The sequence below is a fragment of the Galeopterus variegatus genome, unplaced genomic scaffold (assembly GCF_000696425.1).
Source record: "Galeopterus variegatus unplaced genomic scaffold, G_variegatus-3.0.2 Scaffold1627, whole genome shotgun sequence".
In the NCBI taxonomy this organism is placed as follows: Eukaryota; Metazoa; Chordata; class Mammalia; order Dermoptera; family Cynocephalidae; genus Galeopterus; species Galeopterus variegatus.
The window spans coordinates 52,812-63,125 of record NW_007727738.1 but is presented as its reverse complement, the minus strand read 5'-3'; the positions used below and the strand labels follow the sequence as shown (position 1 = coordinate 63,125).

Here is a 10,314-nt window from a genome sequence, read left to right as displayed (position 1 = left end):
GGTGGGTGTGTGTGTGTGTGTTTTGGTATCTGGCCAGTAGGGGGATCCAAACCCTTGACTTAGGTGTTTTGACACTATGCTCTAACCAACTGAGCAACTAGCCAGCCCCCACTGCCCTTTGGATAACCCCTTGCAACCCAAAGACCCTGAGCTGGCCCTAAAACCAGCCCCGTGCGTGTTCTGCTGGGCCTCTCTGAACCTCCCCTTTCTCCTGTCACTTTGGGGAAGCGAGGGAGGGCCAGTCTGTACTTCTTAGCAGCTGTTCATCAGGCCAGCTTCCCAGAGGAGAGTAGAGAGAGAAAAGCATGTGGTGGGGGCCGGCGGCATCATTACCATTCTACCCAAGGGAATATGCACATGCTTGTGCAGGTATGTGTCCCCAAACTCTGTGCCTGAGTGTGTCCACATCTGTGTGATGGCTTCCCACAGGATCCAGGCTCTCCTATGATTCTCACAAAATGCAGAGACTTGAGGAGAGCAGAGTCTTGCTGTGTCTTTTGCCTTCCTATCTCACGCCCTCTCACGTGGCCAGAGGAGGCTTGGATACTCACTATTTCTCCATGATGCTGCCGTATGTCAGTCTGAAAACAAGCAGAGTAAGATTCTGCTGGTAGAACTAAAACAAAGACTTAGTTTTCCAGTCCACCCTTTAGCCCTCTGGACAGTTTCCCAGCCTGGGTTCCTTTGGCCTGTGTTGGGAAAAATAGAATAATTTAATCAGGCCTCCTCACCTTAGGTCAGGTTGGGAGTGGTGCTGCACATTCTTTGTAAGCAAATTGAGTGTGGGGGGTGGAGTTAGTGTGCATGTTCAGCACTGCCGTCTGCCTCGGGCATCTCCCCTCACCCCCCTGACCCCATGCAGCCATCCTCTCCAACCTATGGCTTCCAAGGACCTTTTGGCCAGTCACCTCACTCATAAACCTGCGTGTGAGGGGTTTGGTGACCCAGCCTGGCATGTGAAGGGTTTGTGACCCAGTCTGGACAATGGGCTTGAGGGGTCTGCGAGCTCCAGACCCAGCCCTAGCTCGACAGTTGGCCCAGTCAGCAGAATTACGGGCAGGTAAAAGAGCTTGACAGCCTGCAAAGTTTATTTCCAGAAGTCACACTTGCTCAACTCCACTTGGCAACCACTTGTTGCATTATCCTCCATGCCTGGTTCTAGCCGAGGACCAAGGGTCAGTGAGGCATAGGTTCTACCCCAAAGTACACACAGTTTAGCGTGGAGTGAGACATAAAAATAAGAAACAGAGCAGCGCAGTCACTGCCACATTAGAGGTGGAGGGGGGAAAGCAAAGAGGGTGAGCTCCTTGCAGCAACGGATGTGGTTTTATTATTCTTGCATCTCATGAGAAGAGATGTGTTTTAACCTATGCACCCCCTGAGGAAGGTGGACGTGTTGGCTGTAAACTCTCTGGTTAATAAGAAAGGGAGAAAGTAATATGACTGGATCAGTTCAGTTGATTGAGTGGTCCAGGTCTTTCAAAATTTAGATTCTGTGCAGAGAACTAATGAAAAGGTCTTTGCGGGCTGACCTGATCCTTAGCTTTGCTCATGTGGTATGTCAACTCCACACCAGTAGGGTCACCTAAGGTGGCTCCATCACTTGGAAGCTGTGTCCAAGGAATCTATTACTAATCATGGGCAAACTATCATATTTTGTGCCTCATTTACTTACAAATTAGGTTAGACAAAAGAAAATTCCTAAAATAACTTCATTCTCACATATTTGCTTTGCAAATACTCTCTGAAGTAGAAGAGAAAGGCACGAGGTCTTGCTGGTCCGCAGACGGCAGCATCAGCGAAGGTATACTTGTTTCCCAATGTTCATTGCAGCACTCTTCACAATAGCCAAGAGCTGGAATCAACCCAAATGTCCATCATTGGATGAGTGGATATGGAAAATGTGGTATATCTACACAATGGAATACTACTCAGCTATAAAAACGAATGAAATACTGCCATTTGCAACAACATGGATGGACCTTGAGAGAATAATATTGAGTGAAACGAGTCAGGCAGAGAAAAAGAAATACCACATGTTCTCACTTATTGGTGGGAGCTAAAAAAATAAACAAATTAAATTACCCACAAACATACACAAAAAAAAAACCGGGGGTGGGGGTGGGGAAGAAGATATAACAACTATACTTTTTTTGAAGTTGTTACAACAAGCAAACGGAAAGGACATTCTTGGGGGGGAGGGGAGAGAGGGAGGAGGGCGGGAGGTGTCGGTGAAGGACCATAATAATCATATACATTGTATATTGACAAAATAAAAATTAAAAAAAAAAAAAAAAAAGAAATGCAGTCTCAGGTCCCACCCAAGACCTGCTGAATCAGAATCTCCAGGGGGAGCTTAGGAGTCTATGTTGTAACCAGCCCTCCATGTGACTCTTATGCATGGGCCAGTTTTCGAAGTACTGCACAATATTGCAGACGTCCTCATACCTGTGAACATCATCTCTGACAAGGCTGAGACTTGACTGTGCCCCTTGGACAATAATTGCAGGGACATTTGCTTTTTTAGTCCTTTTGTATATACAGTATTGACACTATTCATTGGTCTTTTGTTGTAGGACAAGTTCCCAGGGAAACACACCCCGAGATTACCTGGCAGGAAGTTTACTGAGTGCTCTGGAGCACCTGTGAGAGCGTGAGAGGCAGGACTGGGTAGAGGGAGAGGTTGGGTTGTAGTGCAGTTTCACAAGGGGTCTCAGCTGATCCTAGAAGGAGCTCTGGAGTTGGGATGGCCCTTTGAGGCAATGGGGCCTGGTTTTTATATCCCTATATTGGTCAGTTATTGGGTATATGCTATCCCTGGAGGGTGGTCACCTTGGGTTAGGCAGCTCAGTGGAGGCCAACACCCAGAGAGGGACACATCTGAGAGGTGTCAGCAGCCAACACTCCTGGCAGCTGGGGTGGCGAGTGAATGCCTTGGTCCTGAAGAGGGACCCAAAAAGTTTACCACAGCCCTCTCAACACTCTTGGTAGATATTACAAAGGCCTTAAGGTGTCATTGGAATCTCTGTGGGCAACATGTATCTACCATCATCTCCCACTGTTTGATCTGATAACCTCTCAGTTTTTTGCTGATTCTCGGCCCAGTTTCCTGTGTCTTCACAGTTTGAGGACATGAAAAAGACCAGGAATTGTGGCGTTAACAGTCAGAGATGTGGGTCATGTCAAGCCCTGCCATTACTGGTTGTGAGATGTAAGCAGCATTTTATGGGGAGCTTCAGATTCTTGCTTGTCCTGTGGGAGTAACATCTGTTAGAATCATAGTAGTGAGTTTCTGCAGAGAGTGGATGGGAAAAGTGCTTTGTAAACTCTAAGGAGCTTGGCAAGTGCCACCTGTTGGAAGAAACTCTTTCCTCTAAAACTTGCATCCTGAGGGTCACCTCTATGTCTCTCATCAGTTGGTTTTGATGTGTGCTTTATTTTTCTCTCTCCACAATGCTGAGCCCATGGATCCCAAAGAACTTGCCCCAGGAAGGGTCTTCAGAAGTAACTAATCGCACATTTTTGTCTTCTAGGAGCCAACATGCCCTATGAAGCACAACCCACCAGCTATGACTATGACGCCCCACTGAGCGAGGCAGGGGACCTTACTGAGAAGTATTTTGCTCTGCGACAGGTTATCAAGAAGGTGGGTGCTTTGTACAGGCTGCGGTGGGCTGGTCTTGGACAGAGCCTGCCTTGAGCTCCTTGTGGCTCTGTAGACGACTTGCTGCCTGGAACCTCCGTGTTTGAAAGGAAGGCTGATGGGAGGCAGCAGCTAGACTTGGGTTTGGGTCTTGGTCCCACCTGATGAAGGGTGAGCCTATGAGCAAGTTACTCTACTAATCTATTAATTTGTAAAACTAGGATAACAGCACCTGGTTGTGTTGTAAGGATTAAAAACAACATATATAAGTCGTCCAGGACATATATGTCCAATAAATGGTAGCCATTACTGTTTCTTATTCTAAAGGTAAAACAAAATGTGTGTCCACTTCAATAGCTATAGTGTGTAGGAAAAAAATATGCGGACACTGTGAAGCATGGTGCAAATGTGAGGTGTCAGTGATGTTTCGTTTCTCTGTTTGGGGCAAGTTATTGCTGTTTCCTTGTGGCCTGCTCCTGAACTGCTTAGTCCTGCTAGCACTGAAACCTTTTAAAGAACCTAACACACCCAGGTGGAATTTCCTGTCTCTGCTGTGGGTTTTAAAAAAAACCACACTTTTTCTGCTCTGTCACCTGAGTTTTGAAGTTAAAAAAACAAAGATTTTCTGCCTATAAATGGTATGATTTTTTTTTGTTGTAGTCTCAATTTTAAACATATGTATTCAAATTCATATTGTGAAATATTTTAAACGTATAGAAAAATATGACCTAGACTTAACTACTCTTAGAATTTGTTCATTTCATCTAAATTTTCAAATGTATTACTAAAATGTTGTTCATGTTATTCCTTTGTTATGGGTTTAATCTCTGCAGAATTTATAGTAATATCTCTCTTGTATGTTTGTTCTCTGTTTCAATGCTTTCTATTTCTATCCTTATGATTTTGTTCCTTTATTTGAAGCTTAGCTTTTTAAACTAGCCTTTCTTCTTTTCTAACATAAATTTTCAAGGTTATATATGTCCTTCAAGTACTACTATAGCTCTGTTTTATGTTTCAATTTGCAATATATTTATTGCTGTTTTCTTCTAAACATGCCTATTTTGATTTCTCTTTGACCCTTGAAATGTTCAGAAGTATTAAACATAAGTATTTTTCTAGTTTGTTGATTTCTAACACTTTTCCTCTGGTTAGAGAATGTAATCTATATGATTCCAGTCCCTTGAAATTTGTTGAGCCTAGTCAGAGAGACTGACATACAACAATATTACTAAATATTCAGTGTGTGCTTGAAAAGAATGTATATTTTACAGTTGTTGGGTGTGATATTCTACGTACAAATTCATTAGATTAAGCTTATTAATAGTGCCGTTCATATTTTTGATATGCTTCCTAATTTTTGTCAGCTTATTCTATTATTTATTGAGAGAGCTGTTCATATGTATTTCTCCTTGTAGTTTTATCAATTTTTAGGATTATGTTATTAGGTATGCAAATTGAGAATTAAATCCTTCAGTATTTAATAGTAGAAAGGGTATGTAACCCTCTATCTCTAGTAGTGCTTTTTGCCTTAAAAGTCTTTTTTGCTTGTTGTAATTAATATAGCTTACCTGCATTCTTTTGGTTAGTATTTACCTGGTATATCTTTCCCAATGCTTTAATTTCAACCTTTTTATTTCCTTTCTTTTCTTTACATGTGTTCTTTGTAAATAGGATATAGCTGGACTTTTAAAATATCTAGTTTGAAAATTTTTATCTTTTGGGCCAGCCGGTGGCGCACTCGGTAGAGTGCGGCGCTTGGGAGCGCGGCGGCGCTCCCGCCGAGGGTTCGAATCCCATATAGAGACTGCTCCGCTCACTGGTTGAGCGCGGTGCGGGCGTGACACCGAGGGTTGCGATCCTGTTGCTGGTCACAAAAAAAGACAAAAAGGAAAAAAAAAATTTTTTATCTTTTAACTGGTGCATTTATTCATTGTCATTCACTATAATTCTAAATATACATATATTATCAACCATCTTCTTTTTTCTGGCTCTGGAATGCTCAACCATCTTATTTTATAATTTCTGTTTGTCCAACTTTTTTTTTTTTTCCCCCCTTCATTGCTTTCTTTTGGATTGTTTGAGGGTTGTTTTTTTTTTTTTTTCATTTCCTCCACTTCTAGTTTGAAAGTTTTGTTGTTGTTATTGTTGTTTTTTGGTTTGTTTTTGTTTTTGTTTTGCCATTTCATAATCTTTACTCTTTTTTTTTTTTTTTTTGTCCTTTTTGAGACCGGCCGCACTGCGCTCAGCCAGTGAGCGCTGTGAGCGCACCGGTCATCCCTATATAGGATCTGAACCCGCGGCGGGAGCGCTGCTGCACTCCCAGCGCTGCACTCTCCCGAGTGCACCACGGGCTCGGCCCTCATAATCTTTACTCTTAGTTTGGAAGTTATTTACTGCATTTTTATCTTTTTAGTGGTGTAATACACATAGCCCCAGAAAAGCATAACTCATAAGTATACAACTCAGTGGATTTATACAAAGTGAACACAGCCCTGTAACCAACACACAGCACCTCAGAAGGCCCTGTCGTGCTCTTTCTAGTCATACACACATGTGTGCACACACACGCACACACACACACGCAAATTAAACACTATCCTGACCTCCATCACAACAGATTGGTTTTACTTGTTTTTGGACTTTATAGTTAATGGGTTCATACAATATGCACTCCTTTGTGTCTGGCTCTTAAGAAACTGTAACAATCAGTTTTAACTTATAATAGTTTTAAGTTAATCAATATCTTTACTTCCTCTATATTACATCTCACTTTAACTCCAATTACATCCCTTTTGACTTGTGTTATTATTATCATGTATTTTAGTTCTCTGACTATAGTTTGCACATATTTTAGTTCTTTCTTTAAAAAATAAAACCTGTAGGGCCGGCCCGGTGGCGCACTGCTACAGTGCGCCGCTTGGGAGTGCGGTGGTGCTCCCGCGAGGGTTCGGATCCCACGTACAGACCAGGTCCCGCTCACTGGCTGAGCGAGGTGCGGGAGCAACACCGAGGGTTGCGATCCCGTTGCCGGTCCCGGTTCGGTACGGGCGCGACACTGAGGGTTGCAATCCGTTGCCGGACACGAAAAAAGACAAAAAGGGAAAAAAATAAAAATAAAAAATAAAATAAATAAAATAAAATAAAACCTGTAAATGTGTGGAAAAACGCATACTGTTTTTCCTCTGCTCTCACAGCACAATCAGCAACACAGAAGACAGACTTCTGACTTCTGTGGCCAATTGTGTAAAATTTCTCCTCACACACCAAGCAAGCAGTTCTGCAGCAGACACCAGCTGGGTGTCCTCTAACTCAATTCCAACATGACCTGCCTGGAGATTCCACAGCTGGGCTCAGTTTCACAAACTGCCCCCCATTTCAGATGCCAGAAGCTAGCCCCAGGTAATTTTACCTGTCCTTCTGACCAACTGGCTATAAATTAGGGTCCCTATAATCCTTCCTTCCTCTTTAGGCTCAATTAATTTGCTTGAGCAGCTCACAGAACTCAAGGAAACACATTTGCCGGTTTATTATAAATATTTAAGGGGCCGGCCCGGTGGCGCACTGGGTAGTGCGCCGCTTGGGAAGCGCGGTGGCGCTCCCGCCCGAGGGTTCGGATCCCACATACGGACCGGCTCCCGCTCACGGGCTGAGCGAGGCGCGGGAGCGACGCCGAGGTTTGCAATCCCGTTGCCGGTCCCTGGTCCGGTACGGGGGCAACACTGAGGGTTGCGATCCGTTGCCGGACACGGAAAAAGACAAAAGACAAAAAAAAAATAAAATAAAATAAATAAATAAATAAATAAATATTTAAGGGACACAAATAAACAGCCAGATGAAGAGATATATAGAGTGAGGTCTGGAAAGGTCCTGAATGCAGGAGTTTCTGATCCCATGGAGTTGGGGTGTGCCACCCTCTCAGCACATGGGTGAGTTAAGTTGTTGAGAAGCTCCCCAAACTCTGTGTTCTTGGGTTTTTATGGTAGTTTCATTACATAGGGATGATTAAAGCATGGACAATCATAGAAATGTGATTGGACAAAAAGGGTATTACTAACACTAATGGACTGACAGGGGAAACCCAGGAAGGACTGTTTGTTCAGATTCTTCTTGGCCTCTCTGAGCAGCATTCCTTCCTCCTGGGTATAGGGCAAGACCCTTCCTGAAATGGGGGTCTTATGATCTACAATCAGATAAGGTAGGTCAGAGGATTTCTATATGGCCAGCTCCAAGATAGAAAGGCTGGGGAAGGTTAGAACAAGCCAGGAAATGTGGATGAAAACCAAAAAATACATATAATATCACAATAAGGCATGACTGTAATGGTTTCAGATAGTGTTTGACTTACCCCACCTAGTTCATTTATTTACAAATGATTTAACAAATTCTAGGGCACTTCAAAAAGATCATGAAAAGATTCATATTATCATTTAATTCTATTTTTCCACGAACTTTTTGAATTACCCTCATATTTATCAAGTACCTTCTATGTGCCAGGTGGTTTCAGCTGCTTGGCATATATAGGCCTCCTTGAGAAGGTGAAGCTTGAACAAAGACTTTAAGGTGGTGAGAAAGCCATGCGGGTTATCCAGGGCAAGAGCATTCCAGGCAGAATTCAGCCAGAGAGAAGCTGAGAAAGTGAATGGCCTTTTTAAGAACTAGCAAGGGGGCCAGTGTGACTGGAGCCCAGTAAATGAAGGGGAGAGGAGTAGGAGATGAGGTCAGAGGGGTAAATCAGGAACTGATCACACAGGGCCTTGTAAGACTTTGGCTTTTACTCTGAATGAAACGAGGATCCATTGTAAAGTTAAGCAGAGCAGTTAAAGGATTATTCAGGCTGCTATATTGAAAGTAGACTGTGGCAGGTGGGGCAAAGGTACAGTAGGAAGACCAATTAGAAGGCCTTGCAACCATTGAGGTGAGAGACAATAGTGGCTTGTGAAGGTGGTAAGAACTGGTGAGATTCAGGCTATAGTGTGAAAATAAAGCTAATAGAATTTTCTGTTGTGGAGAGTGAAGGAAAGAGTGAAGTCAAGGTATCTCCGAGGTGTTTGACCTGAGCAACTCGAAGGATGGAGTTGCCATTGATGTTGGGGGAAATCAGGAGTTAGGTTTTGGATGTGCTGAGTTTGACATGTTTAACATCCATACTCCTGGAGATGTAAAGTAGGAAGTTAGACGTATGAATCCAGAGTGTGGGCAAAGATCTAGTACCTTTGTCCTTGTGACACGCTTTCTTTATTCTTTATTCCTTCTTGCATCTCAGTCTTTCCATCTGAGCTCACTCTTCTGCCTGAAGTGTATCCTTTAGAATTTTATTTAGTGAGCAAACTATCTTAATACTCGTTTGTCTGAAAATGGTTTCTCCCTCATTTTCAAAACATAGTTTTCCTAGACTGACAGCTGTTATCTATCAGCATACTGACTTCTGATTTTCATCACTGCTGTTGAGAAGTCAGTTAACCCTCACTACTGCGTCACTCCTCTGAAGGGAATCTGTCTCCTCTCTGGTGGTTTGTGACATTTACCTTTATATTCAATGTACTATAGCTTCTTCGTGATGAATCTAAGTGGGATTTTTATTTTAATCCCACTTGGTAGTTTTGGAACTTATAAATCTATGGTTTGGTATCTTTTTCACTAGTCTTGAAAAATTCAAGCCATTATCTCTTCAAATATTTACTTCTACCCTATTCTCTCTTCTTTTCTGGAACTCCGATTCGATGTTTGGAAGACCTTCTGGTTCTAGCCTCTTCTGGTTCTAGGTCTCTTAACCTTTTTTTTTCTCTGTATGGCATTCTGATTATCTTCAGATATGTTCTTCAATTCTGTTGTTTTTGCTTTAATAGCTATGAATTCTGAGGTTAAATCTTCCCATTGAATTATTAAATTATATTTTTCATTCTAGAAGGTCACATTGGCACTTTTAATGCTGCTGGGTCATTTTTAAAGTCTCTTCCTCTCTCTTTATATGCACATTCTCTTCTTTGATTTTTTTAAATATGTTAAAGATACTTCTGTTATATATCTATATTTAATTTATTATATATTTTTAAATAAATATATTTATTTACAATAAATATATTAAATGTAATAAGTATATATAAATTTATTATATAATTTTAAAAATACCTATAAATTAAATATATTTAATTCCAGTGTCCAAAGGCTTTCTGTGTCTGATTCTGCTATTTGCTGTTTCTGTGAGGTTCTGCTCATGACACCTAATTTTTTTCTGAGTGTTGTGATTTTGACTGTGAGCTCAATTTCTTGAAACTTCACCTTTAGGAATTATTTGAGATTTGGGGTGAAGGTGGGTTCTTCCAGAGAGAATTAGCATTTGCTTCTGGCAGGTACCAGGGACCAGTTACAGTTTAAGTTAAATTGTTAGAATGCGGGTTTTGGGTTTTTTGCACTACAGAATTAGTGTGAATTTTGACTGCAGATATATCTGAGGGCTGGTTATGAGTATGAATTTTCTTTTTTTTTTTTTTTTTTTTTTTTAAGATGACCGGTAAGGGGATCTTACCCCTTGGCTTGGTGGTGTCAGCCCCACGCTCGCCCAGTGAGCGAACCGGCCATCCCTATATGGGATCCGAACCCGCAGCCTTGGTGTTATCAGCACCACACTCTCCCAAGTGAGCCACGGGCCGGCCCTATGAGTATGAATTTTC

The 10,314-nt window shown here is 42.1% G+C and overlaps 1 protein-coding gene across 1 annotated transcript in view; it reads left to right on the top strand.

The window, feature by feature from the left end:
* Nucleotides 1-10,314, top strand: part of GLB1 (galactosidase, beta 1) — a 94,641-nt gene that overhangs the window by 43,657 nt on the left and 40,670 nt on the right. Inside the window, exon 10 of the mRNA XM_008578083.1 lies at nucleotides 3,534-3,646. Within this exon, the coding sequence (XP_008576305.1) occupies nucleotides 3,534-3,646 (113 nt within the window). The remainder of the gene's footprint in view (nucleotides 1-3,533; nucleotides 3,647-10,314) is intronic.